This window comes from Pristiophorus japonicus, chromosome 13, assembly GCF_044704955.1.
Source record: "Pristiophorus japonicus isolate sPriJap1 chromosome 13, sPriJap1.hap1, whole genome shotgun sequence".
NCBI lineage: Eukaryota > Metazoa > Chordata > Chondrichthyes > Pristiophoridae > Pristiophorus > Pristiophorus japonicus.
Genome location: NC_091989.1, coordinates 79,473,808 through 79,494,420, shown reverse-complemented (window position 1 = coordinate 79,494,420; position 20,613 = coordinate 79,473,808). Strand labels below are relative to the sequence as shown.

Here is a 20,613-nt window from a genome sequence, read left to right as displayed (position 1 = left end):
CAGGCTAAGTGAGTGGGCAAAAATTTGGCAGATAGAGTATAATGTGGGAAAATGTGAGGTTATCCACTTTGGCAGAAATAATAGAAAAGCAAATTATAATTTGTTGGAGAAAAATTGCAAAGTGCTGCAGTACAGAGAGACCTGGGGGCCCTTGTGCATGAAACACACAAATTTAGTATGCAGGTAGAGCAAGTAATCAGGAAGGCAAATGGAATGTTGTCCTTTATTGCAGTATAAAAGCAGAGAAGTCCTGCTACAACTGTACAGGGTATTGGTGAGGCCACACCTAAAGTATTGCGTACAGTTTTGGTCGCCATATTTAAGGAAGGATATACTTGCATTGGAGGCTGTTCAGAGAAGGTTCACTAGGTTAATTCCAGAGTTGAGAGGATTGACTTCTGAAGATAGGTTGAGTAGGTTGGGCCTATACACATTGGAGTTCAGAAGAATGAGAGGTGATCTTATTGAAACTTATAAGATAATGAGGGGGCTCGACAAGGTGGATGCAGAGAGTCTATTTTCACTCATAGGGCAAACTAAAACTAAGGGACATAGTCTTAGAATAAGGGGCACCCATTTAAAACTGAGATGAGGAGAAATTTCTTCTCTCAGGGGGTTGTAAATCTATGGAATTCTCTGCCCCAGAGAGCTGTGGAGGCTGGACCATTGAATATATTTAAGGCGGAGATAGACAGATTTTTGAGCGATAAGGGAGTAAAGGGTTATGGGGAGTGGGCAGGGAAGTGGAGCTGAGTCTATGATCGGATCAGCCATGATCTTATTGAATGGCGGAGCAGGCTCGAGGGGCCAAATGGCCTACTCCTGCTCCTATTTCTTATGTTTTTATGTTACAACAAATTGCAATTATATAGTGCCTTTGATTTAGAAAAATATCCTAACGGCTTCACAGGGGTGTAACCAAAAAACATGGTTGCCTCAACATTTACATCAGACTATGGCATTTACTTTGAAAATTGATTGATGCACAAATCTCACATGAATTGCTGCCTAACTTACAGTGCTCTTTTTCGATGTACGTTTGAGTGCTGATAATGGAGCAGCTGCATGGTTTTTCTTGTGTTGCACCAAGACACTGGATCTTTGTAAGAGTTGAACTGCAGATAAAGCAATGGCAGCACTGTAAAGAATAGAAAACGGCCATAAGTGGCCTAAATTAGCATGTAATTCCCAGTTTATCGAAACATTCTACTTATACTCTGAAATTATCACATAATGTCAAATATAAACTCTATGACGACAAAAACAAAATGGGAAGCGTTAATAATTGCTTAAGATATCTAAACATCAAGGGACCGAATCCATGAGCCGGGACTCGATTGATATTGAGCACTTTAATTTTTGCAGCGGGGCGGTGTTCCAGGCGGCTGCGGGGCGGAAGTGCCGTTCCATCGGGTCAGCTACCGCTCCGAGTCATCAGCGTCGTGCAAATGACGCCAGCGCATCACAATGTCCATCCCCTTCAGTTAAAGGGGAGAGCCGCTGCGAACTCTGCATATATTTTAGTTAGGTCTACTGGGCCACCAGGGAGGGTTTTGGCCGGGTCAGCAGCCTGGCATCCAAGAGTTATTTTGGAATAAGAATTGGTTATGTCACTCAATTTTGGCCTAAAATTTTAAAAATATATTAATAAATGTTTTACTATTAATGAATAGCAAGTGCAATGAATCTCATTTTCTTTGTTAGTTGGTCCAATTAATACTTATTTACTGTACAACAAGTACGAGTAGCTCATGGACTTCTTTGCCGCTAAGATTGAGACCATCCGATCAGCTGCCTCTGCTTACTTCCCCTAGACCACCGAGCCAAACGTCCTCTGAGGATCCCCCCTGCACGAGCCTTGAACTCGCATCTTTCTCCAGTTTCTCTCCGATCTCCCTTCATGACCTCTCTGGGCTCACTTTGTCCATAAGCCCCACTTCCAGCATCCCTGACCCTATTTCCACCAAACTGAAGAGCACCCAACTTCTTTTTCTGGCTCCCATGTTGGCTGACATTGTTAACGATTCTCTCTCCTCAGGTACTGTACTACTCTCTCCTTCAAATCTGCTGTCATCATCCCATCTCAAAAAGAAACCTTGACCCCCTCTTTCCTTGCAAAATACTGCCCGATCTCCAACCTCCCTTTCCTCTCCAAAGTCCTTGCCGCCTCCCAAATCTGTGTTCATCTTTCCCTTAACTCCATGTTTGAATCCCTCCAATTAGGTTTCCACCCCCACCACAGTACTGGAACGGCTCCCATCAAAGTCACAAATGACATCCTTTGTGACTGTGACAAAGGGAAACTACCCCTCCTCGTCCTTTTCAACCTGTCAGCAGCCTTTGACACGGTTGACCACTTCATCCTCCTTCCAACACCTTCCCACTGTCGTCCAGCTGGGTGGGACTGCACTCACCTGGTTCCATTCTTATCGATCTAATCGTAGCCAAAGAATCACCTGCAACGGCTTCTCTTTCCGCTTCCCCATCGTTAACTCTGGTGTCTCCCAAGGATCTATCCTTGGCCCCCATCTATTTCTCAACTACATGCTGCTCCTTGGCGACATCATCCGAAAACACGTCAGTTGCCACATCTATGCTGACTACTCCTAGCTCTACCTCACCACCATTTCTCTCAACCCCTCTATTTTGTCAGACTGTTTGTCCGACATCCAGTACTGGATGAGCAGAAATTTTTCCAACTAAATATTGGGAAGACCGAAGCCATTGTCTTCGGCCCCCACCCCAAATACCATTCCTTAACCACCGACTCTATCCCTCTCCCTAGCATCTGTTTGAGGCTGAACCAAACTGTTCGCAAACTTGGTGTTATATTTGACCTTGAAATGAGATTCCGACCACATATCCACGGCATAACTAAGACCGCCTTTTTCCATCTGCTTAACATTACTGCCTCCCCCACTGCCTCAGCTCATCTGCTTAACTGGACCAACCACTTAAATGCTGTGGCAACAAGAGTGGGTCAGAGGGTGGGTATTCTGTGGCGAGTGTCTCACCTCCTGACTCCCCGAAGCCTTTCCAACATCTACAAGACACAAGTCAGGAGTGTGATGGAATACTCTCCACTTGTCTTGATGAGTGCAGCTCCAACAACACTCAAGAAGCTCGACACTATCCAGGACAAAGCAGCCTGATTGATTGGCACCCCATCCATCACCTTAAACATTCACTCCCTCCCCCGCGGCTGCAGTGTGTACGATCTAGAAGATGCACTGCAGCAACTCACCAAGGCTTCTTCGGCAGCAGATCCCAAACCCGCGACCTCTACAACCTAGAAGGACAAGGGCAGCAGGCGCATGGGAACACCATCACCTGCAAGTTCTCCAAGTTGCACACGAGCCTGATTTGGAAATATATCGCCGTTCCTTCATCGTCGCTGGGTCAAAATCCCTCCCTAACAGCATTGTGGTAGTACCTTCACCACAAGGACTGCAGCGGTTCAAGAAGGCAGCTCACCATCATCTTCTCGAGGGCAATTAGAGATGGGCAATAAATGCTGGTCTTGCCAGCAACGCGCCCACATCACGGAACAAATAATAAAAAATCTGCTGCTGAAACCCTCATCCATGCCATTGTTACCTCTAGACTTGACTATTCCAATGCACGCCTGGCTGGCCTCCCATGTTCTACCCTACGTAAACTTGAGGTCATCCAAAACTTGGCTGCCCATGTTCTAACTCGCAACAAGTCCCGTTCATCCATCACCCCTGTGCTCATTCACCTACATTAACTCCCAGTTAAGCAACGCCTCGATTTTAAAATTCTCATCTTTGTTTTCAAATCCCTCCATGACCTTACTCCTCTCTATCTCTGTAATCTTCTCCAGCCGTACAACCTCCGAGATATTGAAGAAGTAGAGGACAGGGATAATTACAGCATGATTCTTAGGCTCTGGCAGCAGTGGGAAGGGAGGATACAAGATATGGAGGTAATAGTGAAGTCCTGGGTTATGAAGGCATAGAGTGATGTCCAGCATCTGGAAGTGTTGGGCAGAGGTACCAGAGTTTTTTCTGCACAAATGATGGCAGTCACAGAAAGTTTCAGCATTGGGGAGAGTGCTGCCATAAGGAGCCCTGAGGGGGATTCTTGGGTGTTTCAGAATTGGGTGGGAAGCCAGAGTTTTGTTGCAGTGGGAGGAGGCGTCATTGTCTAGGAGCATTGAGTGCTATTTCCTAGGATATGGTGGTGGGGAGGGGGGGGGGTGCCACTGGGGCTGGAAGCATTGGGAACTCAAAGAACAATAGGGAAATCTAAGGGTAGAGCAGCATTGTAAATGGGATGTGTAATGTATGCACCTGTGAGTATGCTCACAGGTTTGTAAATGCAGGGACTTGGCCTGGAGGGTGTTACACAGAGCAGTCCCGTGCAATAAGTTTTTAAAGTCGGTTCATGGGCTCCCAGGCCGCCTGCAATTTCTGCGGTCTGGAAGAGTCCATGTTCCATGTTTATATAGAATGTGCGAGGTTGCAACCCCTGTTCCATTATTTAAAGGGGCTGTTCCTCAATTTCTGGTTGCACTTCAGTCCCACACTCCTGATCTTTGGGCACCCTGTGCGGAGGGTAGGTCCGAGGGCCTCCTTGTAGGACTGCTCCTGGGCACGGCCAAGGGTGCCATCAGCCGGTCCAGGCAGCGGGCGGTCGAGGAGGTCGTTTAGCCTGACTGCCTGCCTCTCTTCCGCGGGTACATCTGGGCCAGGGTGTCCCTAGAGATGGAGCACGCGGTGTCCACCGGTACGCTCGCGGCCTTCCGCGAGAGGTGGGCACCGGAGGGACTGGAGTGCATTATTACCCCCGGCAACCAAATTTTAATTTGATTTTATTTGTTTTAAAGACTAATTTATTTTTAATACCGGTTTTAGTGTCCCCCTCCCCTTTTATAGGGGGCACTTGGAAAAAAAAACTATGATTTTAGTGCCCAAAAAAACCCACAAAAATCACCCAAAAAAACATTTATTAGAAAAAGGGGCAGTTAAGTGTCTGGAGTGTCCCCCAGATCTGGGGGAACTTGATCTAATGTCTATTTTGTTCCCCCCCCCAAAAGAGTTGTAAATGCAGGGACTTGGCCTGGAGGGTGTTACACAGAGCAGTCTCATGCAATAAGATTTTAAAGTCGGTTCACGGGCTTGCAGGCCGCCTGCAATTTCTGCGGTCTGGAAGAGTCCATGTTCCATGTTTATATAGAATGTGCGAGGTTGCAGCCCCTGTTCGATTACTTAAAGGGACTGCCTCTCAATTTCTGGTTGCACTTCAGTCCCACACTCCTGATCTTTGGGCACCCTGTGTGGAGGGGAGCGGGCAGGTCGGAAGGCCTCCTCGTAGGACTGCTCCTGGGCATGGCCAAGGGGGTCATCAGCTGGTCCAGGCAGCGGGCGGTCGAGGGTGTTGTTCAGCCCAACTGCCTGCCTCTCTTCCGTGGTTACATCCGAGCCAGGGTGTCCCTGGAGATGGAGCATGTGGTGTCCACCGGTACGCTCGCGGCCTTCCGCGAGAGGTGGGTGCTGGAGGGACTGGAGTGCATCATCACCCCCGGCAACCAAATTTTAATTTAATCTTAACGTCTAAAGTTTAATTTGTTTAAGTTGTCGGTGTTAATGTCCCCCCCCCCCCCCCCTGCTTTTAGCCAGGGGGCACTTGTATAATTTTTGTTTTTAGTGCCCTAAAAAAAAAAACAAGGGGGCATTTGTTTGAAAGTGTTTGGAGTGTGTCCCTGCCCCCACCCCCCCCACCCCTCACTTTAACCAGGGGGCACTTGATTAAAGTGCACAGCTAAAATAGTTGTAAAGCTGTTGCATTGAGTGGCTTAGCCAGTCATGTGATGTTCACAAGACTCAATAAAACCCCAGTCAATTGAGTCTAGATCATACACAATGAGGTATGCAGTTGTGGGCCTAGTGGATGAACTGGTAATGTGTAGTGTGATTGTTAAGCCTTTATTAATAAACCAACTAGTTCTTAATAGCTATGTGTTGCTATGAATTCTTAAGCAAAGAATCCATGAAGCAAATACATTACAGTAAAGTCTCATGGTCTTGCAATTCTGGAGACAGGTAGAGAGAGGTGTGTCAGTACTATGGCAGAGGATCTTCGGATGTAGAAACACTGCGATGGGGTGATAGGTTCTAAATCACTGATGACAGGGATAGGGCGTGGGAGAAGGTTCCTGGGATTTGCATGGATGGGTGTGATCCTCGAGTCTGATACATTGTGGAGAAAATCCAGGGCCTGGTAAAAATGGGAGAGGTGCATTGATCAGGGATCACTTAGAAGGGGCTCCTGAGGTCTAAAAGCATCATGGGGGGGCGGGGGAGGGGGGGATTGGGTGTTGAGGGTCTGGAGCCAATAGGGAATGGGATTCCATAGCCCAAGAGCATATGTGAAATGGGGACCTACTGTACAGCAGCATTCAGTGGGGGGGGGGGGGGCGGTGGGACCACAATCTGGCAATATTTCAAGAGCTGATGTCCAGCATCATTGAGAGGAATCCAGGCATACTGGGCAGAGGGGTCCTAGGGACGAAAGAGAACCCGATTCTACAGGTAAGTGATTGAAAACTCCCACATCCAACCTTCTGTTTGGTGGGCGCTGAATTCAAGGGTGTGTTGCATGCAGTGCTTATGAGAAAGGTTGCCCTTCGTACCACTCCAAAGAATGATCCTCATAAGTCAGCACTTCAACATGTCTTCAAGGTGCGGCCAACTTTCAGGCCGCTGCTGCGACCATCCTTGCACGTGGCAGTCCTAAGCTGCACTTGCCTCTCTACTATTTTAGACTTTGAGAAGATAGGTCATCATGGCCATTGCCAGATAGGTGTCCAGGGCCTGCTGATAAGGTAGGATTGCACCTTGGCATGTTTGGCCAATCAGGCAATACTGAATCTTGGCATGAATTTTCCCACCCAATGCATGACATGCTGTGATTGGATTTTTCTGAGGCACCATTTAGCATAACACTTAGTCAGATATTCAGTTACTGTATGATACCATTGGGGATCTACTGCCACAGCTTCCTTTGAGAGGAGGAGCACCACCAGCACTGCCTGGATCAAACTGAGCTAATTTCACCTCTTGTTGCAGATGTGGGCAGGAGGAAAGAGACAAGCACTGGACACCAAGAGGAACTGGACTTTTAAAAACATGTATTTAAATGCAACCCTGTTAAAAATACATGCCCCAAACCCTCCTACTGATCTTTGCCCTAGATTCTTCAGTTGTTATTGGATTCTGAAGGTTGTTCAGCTTAGAAAACTCTGAGCATGTGCCATATATATTCTACAGGCTAGAACCAACATGAGGGATTTGACATGAGACCACATCCTGGTACTAAGGGACATGAAAAGACTCCACTGTGCTCATTGTGCCTATAATCTGGGATTTGATTTAACCTCAGATCCACAAGTCAAAATGAAAAGACCAGGATGTCAGATTGTGAGGATGCAGTCTGCTTATGGGAGCTGTCCTCAGGGCATTAACAAGAAAAGAGTACTGGAATGAAAAACTCTAAAATACCTCCGATGGCATCATAAGACAACCAGTGGTTGGGGTACCCATGCTACGGCGATTAAATGCTGCACTATTCACTGCTGTCACTACTGTGGTGAGACTTCAAAAACTTGCTGCTTGCTTTGAGGACTCACCTAGAATTAAGGACTTCATTTTTATTTTTAACTCACACAATTTGATAGCAGTTTTCCCTTTTTAGCTTTTAAAAAAAGCCTTTAACAGCGCTTAACAAAGAATCTATTTACCCACCAATATTTTTTCACACATTTTAGGGTAACAGCAAGGCTTACCTGTTCATTCAGAGGAAATTCTGCCTTGCAGAGTTAAAATGCAAGGACATCAGACTACTGAGCCCATGTGGCTGGGTTCTAGGGTGTTTCAGAATTGAGTGGAAAGCCAGAGTTTGGTAGCAATAGGAGAAGATGCCATGTAAACTGAAAATATTTTTTCATTATTGCTACTGCAACAGTACAACAGTAATGCTGATATATACCTAAATGCTGGCTGCAACCTTTGGAAAGCAATTGCTGCACACTGAAGTTTGGCATCAATGGTCGCCTCTAATTCAGCAGGTGGAAGATTGGCTAATTTAGAGACGTGTTGCATTTTCAGAGTGTCCATGAAAATGTTCAACTTATTTTGTGCTTCTGTCAAGATAATATCCTGCAGCATAAAATGATCAATCAGTAAAGCCATAAACAATGCCATTTGAGTTACAAAATAAAATCGCAGAAATGTATGAAATAAGGGAAACAGCCCACTAATGCGCCTGCCCTATCTGCACTTCTACACATCTGCCTCAACTCATTTCAGCTATGATACTTCTCCTTAATTCTCAAACCGTAACAAGCAAAAACTACAGGAAATCACTCAAACATTAGAAACCACCACTGGGAATTTCCTTGGGGAATTCTCTCTATCTCTTGATTGGACGCTGTAACTTGGGTGTGGCTTGAAAAGGGGTGTAAAAGTAAACAGTTATCTGCTGGCGCACAGAGTGGTTACAGAGATGTCATAAACAAGTGCATTGTAAAAAGAATTCAAAGCTGAGAATTTAGTGAGACTGGAAATTCGGTGCAGAGGGGGAAGAAGGTGTTGCTTTTTGCCTCCAATACTTGTAGTGGTTTGTGTAAGCTTGAGGCAGTAAGTATTTAAAATTTTGTCCAGTGTTTTAGTGTTGAGTGCAAGTAGCGTGGCGGCATACCACTGCAGGGTACAGCGCAAGCCAGTCCGGGAGGATGACGGCTGTGAAGAGGGCGATTGGATTGGACGTCACCATAACCCAGGTCGGTGATTGGAGTGTGAGCAGGTACAGCAGGAGCGAAGGAGCAGCGAGAAATTGCAGAGCGATGTGATCGGGGCCCAGAAAAGGCATGAGTTCGGGGCCCAGAAGAGGCGTGAGTCCAGAGGCAGCACGGGCCAGCCCACACTGCGATATGTGTGCACACTAGGTCCGTGCAGCAGAGCTGATCTCCAGTCGTCTTGGTTAACCCTTGCCACTGGACCAAGACCTAGCTCTGTCAAGCCCGTGTGGTAGCTGGTGTGCAATGGCCATCCCACGTTAAAAAGTCCACGCATAGGTATCCTCCACCCTTCAATATGCAGTTTTCAGACCTGGAGTATTAGGGCCTTCATTGAAACCCCTGTGAAATCATTGAACTCATCCCTCGATTCGAGGGACCGCCTAAGAAGAAGAAGTGCAAGTTAGGGTGTAAAAAAAACCCTTAAAACAGGCTAAAAAGTAAATGTAAATAATATAGACTAACATATGTCAGATCAGTATATGGGAGTGTTTATGGACAGAGAGACTGTCCCAAGCAAACACATCTGCAGTAGATGTCACTGTCTCGAATCTCTCTAGCTCAGTCATTGGGAGCGGGAGTCATCTCTGGACAGTTTGCTCCAGACCTCGGGCACACCTCGTAGAGAGGTGCAGGATCAGAATGGGGTTGGTGTAACCGATAGTGTACAGAGTAAGGGGAACCTAAGTGAGATAGAGAACGAGAATCTGCAGAAATTGATCCTATCCAAAGGCACAATGTACTTACTACCTGTTAGGATAAGGATAAAAACTGTCGGAATAACAGTCAGAATGCTAACTATGGCACCTTCGAGCAGGAGGCTGTCAGAAGTGGGGAGGAGGAAGAGGAGGGGAAGCATTGGGTGGTAGTTATAGGGGATTAAATAATTAGGGGGACAGATAGCATCCTTTGTAAGCAGGATCGAGAGTCCCACAAGGTATGTTGTCTACCTGGTGCCTGGCTGAGGGGCATCTTGAACTGCTTGAAAGGATACGGGAGAGGGAAGGGGAGAATCCAGTCATTGTGGCCATGTTGGGACCAACAAAATAGGGAAGAGTAGTCAAGAGGTCCTGTTTGGAGAGTACCAGGAGCTAGGAGCTAAATTAAAGAACAACCTCAAGGGTTATAATCTCTGGATTATTACCTGAGCCACGTGCATATTGGCATGGGGTTAAGCAGATTAAAGAGGTGAACATGTGGCTGAAGGAATGGTGAGGGAAAGTGGGGTGGAATTTCATGGGACACTGGCACCAGTACTGAGATAGGTAGGAACTGTACCGTTGGGACGAGCCCCACCTGAACCAGGCTGGAATTAGGGTCCTAGTGGAAAGGATATATAGGGTGGTCACGAGGACTTTAAACTAGTAAATGGGGAGGGGAGGGAGTTGGAGGACTCAGTGGAAAAGGGAATATAAATAATAGTTCTAAAACAAACGAAAGGGAAGAGACTAGGGTAATTGTCAGAAATTGTGCTTTATACAAGTAAAGGGAAAACTAAAAGATGTAAAGTAATTGAACCATGCGAAAGAAATAAGAAATGTGTCATCAAAACATTAGAGTAGGACGACAAGTTTGGATGTGTGGCCCAAATAAACATTCTTTATACAAACCCATGGAGTATAAGGAACAAATTGAATGAATTGCAGGCTCAAATTTAACTTGGAGGGTATGGCTGTAAATGGTCGGGATTGGGAACTAAAGGTTATGAAATCTACTAGACAGATAGGAAAATGGTAAAAGGGGAGGAGCAGCTTTGTGATTAAGGATGAAATCACTTCAATGATAGAGGATATAATGAGAGGTAAGCAGGCAGTGGAGACTTTTGAGTAGAATTAAGAAATAGAAAAGGGTTTAAGACTGTAGTGGGAATTGTGTATGGCCCCCTGGTTGTAGTTGTGAAGTGCTATAATATATAAATGCAGAGATTAAACAAGCATGTATTAAAGGCAGAGAGGTTTTAATGGGGGATTTTAATATTCATATAGATTGGGATAAGTAGACTAGCTCAGAAAGGTGGTGAATTTATTGTGTGTTCAGGATAGTTTTCTGCAACAATATGGCCTAGAACCAAAAAAGGGGAAGGCCATATTAGATTTAATAATGAGTATTGAGCCAGATTTAGTTAACAGCCTAACGCTGTGTGCTCATGTGATGAGACAGAGCCTGTCCACAGTAAACTAGGTAAAATGACAGATGATCAGCAAAGCATTTAATGTGATCATCATCATAGGCGGTCCCTCAAAATCCATGATGAGGCCTTGGACAACGTGGACCATTTTCCATACCTCGGGAGCCTACTATCAAGCAAAAGCAGACATTGATGACGAGGTCCAACACCACCTTCAGTGCGCCAGTGCAGCCTTCAGTCGCCTGAGGAAGAGAGTGTCTGAAGACCAGGACCTCAAATCTGGCACCAAGCATATGGTCTACAGGGCAGTAGTGATACCCGCCCTCCTATATGGCTCAGAGACATGGACAATATAAAGCAAAAACCTCAAAACACTGGAGAAGTACCACCAGCGCTGCCTCCGCAAGATCCTGCAAATCCATTAGGAGGACACACTAATGTCAGTGTTCTTGCTCAGGCCAACATCCTCAGCATCGAAGCACTGACCACACTCCTTCAGCTCCATTGGGCGGGCTACATCGTCCACATGTCCGACACGAGACTCCCAAAGCAAGCGCTCCATGCAGAGCTTCGACACGGCAAGCGAGCCCCAGGTGGGCAGAGGAAATGCTTCAAGGACACCTCAAAGCCTCCTTGATAAAGTGCAACATCCCCATCGACTCCTGGGAATCCCTGGCCCACGACCGCCTAAAATGGAGGAAGAGCATCCGGGAGGAAGCTGAGCACCTCGAGTCCCATCGCCGAGAACAAGCAGAAACCAAACGCAGACAGCAGAAGGAGTGTGCATCAACCCAGGCTTCCCACCCACCCTTTCCTTCAACCACTGTCTACCCTACCTGTGACGGAGACAGTAGGTCCCGCATTGGACTCCTCAATCACCTGAGAACTCACTTTAACAGTGGAAGCAAGTCATTTTCGACTCCGAGGGATTGCCTATGATGATGATGACTAGTTGGTGGCCTATAGAATAGACTTAGTGGTGTAATGGCACTTCTATTGTTTCTTAACTCTAACCAAATAGATTTTGTCCTTGACCCCTTGAGGACATCCTTTCTCTCCAGCACTGTAATATTCTCCTTAATCAATGCTGCCACCCCATCTCTTTTTTTTCCTTCCCTATCTTTCCTGAATATCCAAGAATATTTAGTACCCAATCCTGCCCTTTTTTGAGCCAGGTCTCCATTAAGGTGGCATAGTCTAAAAATTAGAGCCAGGCCTTTCAGGAGGGAAGTTTGGAAACACTTCTACATACAAAGAATGGTAAAAGTTTGGAACTCTCTTCCGCAAATGGCAACTGATGCTAGGTCAATTGTTAATTTTAAATCTTAGATTGATAGATTTTTGTTAACCAATGGTATTAAGGAACATAGGGCAAAGGCGGATTTATGGAGTTAGGACACAGATCAGCCATGATCTCATTGAATGGCAGAACATCCTCGAGGAGTATGTAACTTTGGCAGAAACCCCAGATAAACCACTTAAACGGAGTTTCTGCCAAAGTAACGCCGTCTGATCGGGGGAATAGCAGACGAAATTCCCAGCGCACGTTGTTCAATTCTAATTAGTTGTATTTCATAAATGACGTATCCAAGCAGGATTAGAAATATTAAGGCTGATTTTCCTGGGCACATACTGGGGAGTGCAACACACAGGAAGCACACTGGACATGCACTGCACCCATGTCCTGTCAGGGCTTATTCAAATATTGGGGATGTAATGTGAGTGGGCACTGAGATTTGGTGGAGTCACAAAGGCACAAGAAATGGCAGCTCTGCTGCAGGCTATTATATGACGGAGATAAAGAATAGAATTAAGAGATTGCCACCCCTACTTGGACTAACTCTTAATGTCCTTTAAAATGGCCTAGCAAGCCAATCAGCTGTACAATAATAGTTACAAATTATTGTGCAGCTAATTAGCTTGCTCCTTCTCTTTGTAACTAGAGACAGACAATAAATGTGGCTTTATCAGTGTTGCCTACACCCTGCGAACAGATCATTAAAAAAAAATCACTGCATGAGCTAAAAACTAAAGAAAATGGCAATCTCACAAAGATTGTAATTTCCTTGGATCTGTTGGCAGTCTGTCCATGACTTTCAAGAGTTTATTACCTAGAGGTACAAAACTGGCTTAATGTGATCAAGTGACTTTTTCTTACCTGAATTAGTTTGCATAATTACCTTCAACTGGGACATGGTCAGGCGGTGCTGGATGATTTTAAGGTCCAGAGGGTTATTTGGTTTTTCACATTCTAAGATGGTACCTTGCAAATCACTTATTCTAGTAATAAATGCCACATCTTCAGTGTCCAGATCTATAATGTTTGTACCTGCAATATGCAGCAGAAGCAGTTTACCACAAACATGGCATAAGAAATAAATCATATAGACATTATAAACAGCAAATGAAACATTACCCATCCTGACACACAACAGGTCGAATGCTGAATAACAAATAAGCTTTTACCAGGCTAAGTAGCATGTTGCTGAGGAACAATAATTCATAATATATTTTGGTCTACACAAGCCACTTTAACTAAGTAGCACAAAATGCCTCAACTAATCATGAACTTGGCACTGACAGTTAAGGGTGCATCAACCACAGATCTCACCAATAGAGTGGGAGTAGAGAGAGTGGTCGAGTAGGCGTGAAGCTGGTTTCTTGACAGGTTCCTTCTTCCCAGCAATTTTGTGCGAAAGGATGCTTTCAGATGAAATGGAAAGTTCCACATATGATAAAGAGGCAGAGAAAATTCATGGATTTTTTTCCCATTTTTCTAAATTTTTAGCATGATGTTATTGTTATACTAGATTTTTCCTCATTTGTTTAGTTTTGTTTCCAAATATATATTTTTGTCTGAGGCAATTTTTAGATGCTTTCCTCAAAGCCGAACTTAAAAAATAGGACCAGGAGTAGGCCATACAGCCCTTTGAGCTTGCTCCACCATTCAATAGGATCATAGCTGATCTTCAAACTCAACTCCACTGACCCTCCCGATCCCCATATCCCTTGATTCTTCTAGAGTCCAAAAATCTATCGATCTCAGCTTTGAATATACGCAACGATTCAGTAGCCAAAGCCATTTGGGGTAGAGAATTCCAAAGATTCACAATCCTCTGAGTGAAGAAATTCCTCTTTATCTCAGTTTAAAATGACCGACCCCTTATCCTGAGATTATGCCCCCTAGTTCTAGACTCTCTAGCCAGGGAGACAGCCTCTCAGCCTCTATTCCCCTCAGAATCTTGTATGTTTCAATGAGATCATCTCTCATTCTTCTACACTCCAGAGAATATTATCCCAATCTACTCAATCTCTCCTCAAAAGCCAACCCTCTCATTCCAGCAATCAATCCAGTGAACCTGTGTTGCAACCCTTCTAAGGAAAGTATATCCTTCCTTGAGCAGCGCCCTTCGGTGAGATTGAAAGTGATCCGAGGCCTGGCTGAGGGCAGGCATTGGAAAGGTCAGAGGTCCATTTTGTGGAAGGAGGAGAGGTCAGAGTGACCACAGCCACTGTGCTCACCACGTGCTGGAGGAAGAGAGGCCTGGTCATCGATGGATGAAGGGAAGCCCGGTCGTCCCCGGTAGTCGCTGGAGGAAGAGAGGCCCGGTTGTCAATGGATTAAGGGAGGCCTGGTCATCGATGGAGAAAGAGAGGCCCAATCGTCGATGGATGAAGAGAGACCCGGTCATCGATGGAGGAAGGGATGCCCGGTCATCACCGATGGGCAGAGGCCCGGAGGGAAGGCTCGCGAGTGAGATAGACCCAAACCTGTTTTTGAAGCTGGTTGAAGGCTCACCACCGTTGAGATCACTGGGGGTCGCTTGGAGCAGCTGAGTTGTCCGTGGAGAGTGAGAAGCAAGGGTCCAGGTGGAGGGACTTGGCAGCAAGGATGTCGGCCTGGGAGGTAGGCTGCAGTTGTGGGTGGGGGATGGGCAGTGGGGCCTTGCAACATGGTTTAAGGGGTAGGTAAAGTACTTTTGAGGGTCGGAGTTAGGACCAGAAGGGGCTTAGAGAGTGAGGGGGGAGGAGGTTTGAGGGAGAGCGAGGTGGAAGATGGCATCAGATGGTCAGATGAAAGCTTGTTTGGGGAGCACAAGGCATTTCTGAACCTAAAACAACAACCCAAATCGTGAGCAGCAAATTAGCTCTACAGATGGCTTAAGGCCGAGGTCCAACAAAAAACCCACGACCTAAAGAATGGATGGTGGGTGGAGAAAACACAGGAGATTCAGCAGCTGGCCAACAGCCATGATGTACGAGGAATCTTCACCGCAGTCAAGGCCACCTACGGCCCAAGCACCCAAGGCCCCATCTAACTGCTGGCCAAGAACGGGGAGACACTCATCAAGGACACCAAGGCAGTCAGGACCTGCTGGAAGGAGCACCGAAGATCTCCTTAACCAAGACTCTGCATTTGACTCCATCCCGCAGCATACTGCCCCTCCATCCAGCAGCATGCTACCTGCCACCATCTCAGCAAAACCCCAGCCCTGCATAAGGTAGAAAAGGCCATTCACCAGCTCAATGCATGACTTCATCTCTATCATCTGGAAGGAGGAGAGCATGCCGGGAGATCTGAAATGCAGTAATCATGACTATCTTTAAAAAAGGGGACAAGTCCGACTGCGGCAACTACAGAGGAATCTCCCTGTTATCAACCACTGGGAAAGTCGTTGCTAGAATCCTCCTCAACCATCTTCTCCCTGTGGCTGAGGAGCTCCTCTCGGAGACGCAGTGCGGATTTCGTCCACTACGGGATACAAAGGACATGATTTTTATGGCACGACAGCTGCAAGAAAAAGGCAGGAAACAGCACCAACGCTTGTACAGGGCCTTCTTTGATCTGACAAAGACCTTTGACACTGACAACCGCGAGGGACTATGGAGTGTCCTCCTTCGTTTCGGCTGCCCACAGAAGTTTGTCACCATCCTCCGCCTGCTACTGGACGACATGCAAGTCATGATCCTGACCAGCGGATCCATCACAGACCCAATCCACTTCTGGACTGGGGTCAAGCAGGGCTGCGTCATCACGCCAACCCTCTTCTCGATCTTCCTCGCTGCAGTGCTCCACCTCACACTCAACAAGTTCCCCACTGGGGTGGAACTAAACTACAAAACCAGTGGGAACCTGTTCAACCTTCGTCGTCTCCAGACCAGATCCAAGACCGTACCAACCTATGTCGTCGAGCTACATTATGCGGATGACGCTTGCGTCTGCGCGCATTCAGAGACTGAACTCCAAGTCATAGTTAACATCTTTACTGAGGTGTACGAAAGCATGGACCTTACACTAAACATCCGTAAGTCAAAGGTCCTCCACCAACCTGACCCCGCCACACAGCACTGCCCTCCCAGTCGTCAAGATCCATGGCGCAGCTCTGGACAACGTGGACCACTTTCCATACCTTGGGAGCCCATTATCAGCAAGGGCAGACATCAACGACAAGGTTCAACACTGTCTCCCGTGCACCAGCGCAGCCTTCGGCCACCTGAGGAAAAGATCAGGCCCGCAAATCTGCCACCAAGCTCATGGTCTACAGGGCTATAGTGATACCCGCCCTCCTGTATGGCTCAGAGACATGGACCACGTACAGTAGACACCTCAAATCGTTGGAGAAATACCACCAACGATGTCTCCGCAAGATTCTGCAAATCACCTGGGAAGACAGACACACCAACGTTAGCGTCCTCGATCAGGGCAAAATCCCCAGCATCGAAGCACTGACCACACTCGACCAGCTCCGCTGGGCGGGCCACATTTTTCACATGCCTGACACAAGACTCCCAAAGCAAGCGATCTACTCGGAACTCATGCATGGCAAGCAAGTCCAAGGTGGGAAAAGGAAACGTTTCAAGGACAGCCTCAAAGCCTCCTTGATAAAATGCAACATCCCCACCGACACCTGGGAGTCCCTGGCCAAAGACCGCCTTAAGTGAAGGAAATGCATCCGGGAGGGCGCTGTGCATCTCGAGTCTCGTCGTCGAGAGCATGCAGAAAACAAACGCAGGCAGCAGAAGGAGCGTGCAGCAAACCAGTCCCACCCACCCTTTCCTTCAACGACTGTCTGTCCCACCTGTGCCAGAGACTGTAGTTCTCGTATTGGACTGTTCAGTCATCTAAGAACTCACTTTTAGAGAAGAAGCAAGTCTTCCTCGATTTTGAGGGACTGCCTATGATGATGATCCTTCCTTTGGTATGAAGACCAATACTGTACACAATACTCCTGGAGTGGTCTCACCAAAGCCCTGTACAACTGTAGCAAGACTTCCTTACTTTTGTACTCCAACACCCTTGCAATAAAGGCCAACATACCACTTGCCTTCTTAATTGCTTAATGTATGTTAACTTTCTGTGTTTCGTGTACAAGGACACCCAAATCCTTGTGAACACCAACATTTAATAGTTTCTCATCTTTTAAAAAATATTCTGTTTTTCTACATTTCCCCATATTATACACCATCTGCCACCTTCTTGCCACTCATTTAACCTGTCTATATCCCTTTTCAGGCTCTTTGTGTGCTTCTCACAGCTTATTGTCCCATCTAGCTTTGTATCGTCAGCAAACTTGGATACATTACAGACTAAGTCATTAATATAGATTGTAAGTTGCTAAGGCCCTAGCACTGATCCTTGCGGCACCACACCAATTATAGCCTGCCAACCTGAAAATGACCCGTTTATTTCTACTCTTTATTTTGTCCTTTAACCAATCCTCCATCCATGCTAATTTTGGCCCCGGGTTCGGCCGGTCCGCCAACAGGCAGCCTGGCACCCCTTTGGCCCGGCCGAAACCCTCCCTGGTGGCCCGGTGGCCGAACCTAAAAATTCACTGCTTCTCTCCTCTTTAAATGAGGGGACAGACGTGGCGATGTACACGCGCACTGACGTCACCACCGCTCCGCCGCTGTCCCGCCCCCACCAGAACTTACCGCTGCCCTTCCGCCTCCAATTCTCCAGTTCTTTTTCTTTACTAATATTAATTTCTTGAAGTTCCTCACTCTCATTAGACCCTTGGTTCGTCATCATTTCTGGTATGTTTCTTGTGTCTTCTACTGTGAAAACAGATACAAAATATTTGTTTAAAGTTTCTGACATTTCCTTATTCCCCATTATAATTTCTCCTGTCTCAGCCTCTATGTGACCTATGTTTACTTTTGCTACTCTCTTCCTTTTTACATATCTGTGGAAGCTCTTACAATCTGTATGTATATTTCTTGTTTGTTTATGCTCAGCTCAGGAGTGTGGCATGTGTTAAGTCCTGGACTCTTTGTGCAGCCTAGACAACTATGTGTGAAGGAAGTGTCTCCAGCTTCAACTGCTCGAACTCCGCGTTTCGGAGCTAGAGCAGCGGGTGGAGTCAATAAGGTTCTTCCGCGAGGCTGAGAGCTACGTGGATAGCACGTTTCAGGAGGTGATCACCCCGCAGCTTAAAGGCGTGCATGTGGAGGGGAAGTGGGTGACCACCAGACGTATTAAGTGTGCTAGGCAGGTAGTGCAGGAGTCCTCCCATGAGTCCATCTCGCTTTCAAATTAATATTCACTTCTGAATATCGGTAAGGACGATGGTGCCTCTGGGGAGTGCAGCCAGATCCAATTCCAAGGCACCACGGGTGGCTCAGCTGCACAGTGGGGAGGGACGAAGAACAAAAGAGCCCTAGTGTTAGGGGATTCTATAGTTAGGGGAACAGACAGACGTTTTTGTGGCCATAGACGTGACTCCCGAATGGTTTTGTGCCTCCCTGCTGCCAGGGTGAAGGATGTCACAGAGCGGACGCAGGACATCCTGCGGGGGGAGGTGGGGTGCAGGAGGGTAAACAGCTAGAGGTCGTGGTCCGTATCGGGACAAACGACATAAGTAAAATAAGGGATGAGGTCCTACAGGAAGAATTCAGGGAGCTAGGAAGAAAATTAAAGGGTAGGACCTCAAAAGGTAGAATTCAGGGAGCTAGGAAGAAAATTAAAGGGTAGGACCTCAAAAGGTAGTAATCTCCGGGTTACTACCAGTGCCACATGCTAATGAGTATAAAAATAGAAGGATAGAGAGGATGAACATATGGCTGGAAAATTGATGCAGAAGGGAGGGCTTTAAATTCTTGAGGCATTGGGATTGCTTCTGGGGGAGATGGGACTTGTACAAACCGAACGGGTTGCACCTCAACAGCACCGGGACCAATATCCTCGTGGGGAGTTTTACTAGTGCTGTTGGGGAGAGTTTAAACTAGCTTGGCAGGGGGATGGGAACCTAAGAACGAATTCAAAAGGGAAGGAAGAAAAGCAGAAGTTGGATAGCAAGAATCTAGAAAGCGAATCTGTAAGACAGAGGAAACGGGGTTTAGTGTATAGTAAGCAAGGAGGTCTTCCTGTGCTGAATGGTATATACTTTAATGCAAGGAGTATAGCGAATAAGGCGGATGAGCTAAGAGCACAGGTAGACACTTGGGAGTATGACATTATAGCCATTACAGAAACATGGTTGAAAGAGGGGCAGGTTTGGCAAATCAATATTCCTGGCTACAGAGAGAGGTGTAAAAAGGGAGGGAGGGGGTGATTGCAGTACTGATTATAGAAACTATTACAGCGGTGAGGAGGGATGATATGTTAGAGGGATCATCAACTGAGGCCATATGGGTGGAATTGAAAAATAAAAAAGTGGCGATCACACTGCTGGGAGTGTATTATAGACCACCAAACAGTGGGAGGGAGATAGAGGAGCAAATATGTAAGCAAATTGCTGTGAAGTCTAAAAACCATAGGGTAGTAAGAGTAGGGGACTTTAACTATCCACATATTGATTGGGACAAATTTAATGTGAAATGTATAGAGGTGCGGAATTCTTCAGTATGTAGCAAGCACAACACGAGAGGAGGCGGTCTTGGATTTAGTTTTGGGGAATGAAGCTGGGCAGGTTGAAGGGGTATTAGTGGGGGAGAATTTGAGTGCCACTGACCATAATTCAGTCAGATTCAAGATGGTTATGGATAAGGACAAGAATAGGCCTGGAATAAAAGTTCCGATTTGGGGAAAAGCTAATTTTGCTAAATTCAGGAGTGATTTGGCCACAGTGGACTGGAAACAGCTACTTGTGGGTGACTCGGTGTCGGAACAGTGGGAGGCATTCATAGAGGAGATCCGAAAGGTTCAGGCCAAACATGTGCCCTTGAAGAAAAAGGCTGGGAAAAATAATTCTAGAGCCGCCTGGATGTCTAAGGACTTACAGGGGAGGATTAAGTAAAAAAGGGACACTTATGTCAGACATCAATGGCTAAATACTTTAGAATCTTTAGAGGAATATAGAAAATTACGAGGCAAAATTGAAAAGGATATTAGAAACACTAAAAGAGAGCACAAGTAATCATTGGCCAATAAAATTAAGGAAAACCCTAAGATGTTCTATAAATATATTAAGAGTAAGAGAGTAACTAAGGAAAGGGTAGGGCCTATTAGAGACCATGAGGGTAATCTTTGTGTGGAGGCGGAAGATGTTGGTAGGTTTCTAAACAAATACTTTGCATCTGTTTTCACAAAGGAAAGAGGTAATGCAGATACTGCTATAGAGGAGGAGTGTGATATTCTGGATGAAATAAATATAGTGAGAGAGGAAGTAGTAAGGGGGTTTAGCAGCTTTGAAAGTAGCTAAGTCCCCAGGCCTGGATGAAATGC

General features: G+C 46.3%; 1 protein-coding gene across 9 annotated transcripts in view; it reads right to left on the bottom strand.

Annotated features, from left to right (window-relative positions):
- The window catches only part of cfap54 (cilia and flagella associated protein 54), a 724,932-nt gene that overhangs the window by 185,783 nt on the left and 518,536 nt on the right, over nucleotides 1-20,613 (bottom strand). For 8 of the 9 annotated variants that reach the window (XM_070897703.1, XM_070897705.1, XM_070897707.1 and 5 more), the window contains 4 exons: nucleotides 17,883-18,005; nucleotides 13,127-13,275; nucleotides 8,011-8,180; nucleotides 1,018-1,138 (listed from right to left, as the gene is read on the bottom strand). In XM_070897703.1, coding sequence (XP_070753804.1) covers nucleotides 1,018-1,138; nucleotides 8,011-8,180; nucleotides 13,127-13,275; nucleotides 17,883-18,005 — 563 coding nt within the window. The remainder of the gene's footprint in view (nucleotides 1-1,017; nucleotides 1,139-8,010; nucleotides 8,181-13,126; nucleotides 13,276-17,882; nucleotides 18,006-20,613) is intronic. The other variant, XM_070897704.1, reaches the window with a different exon arrangement.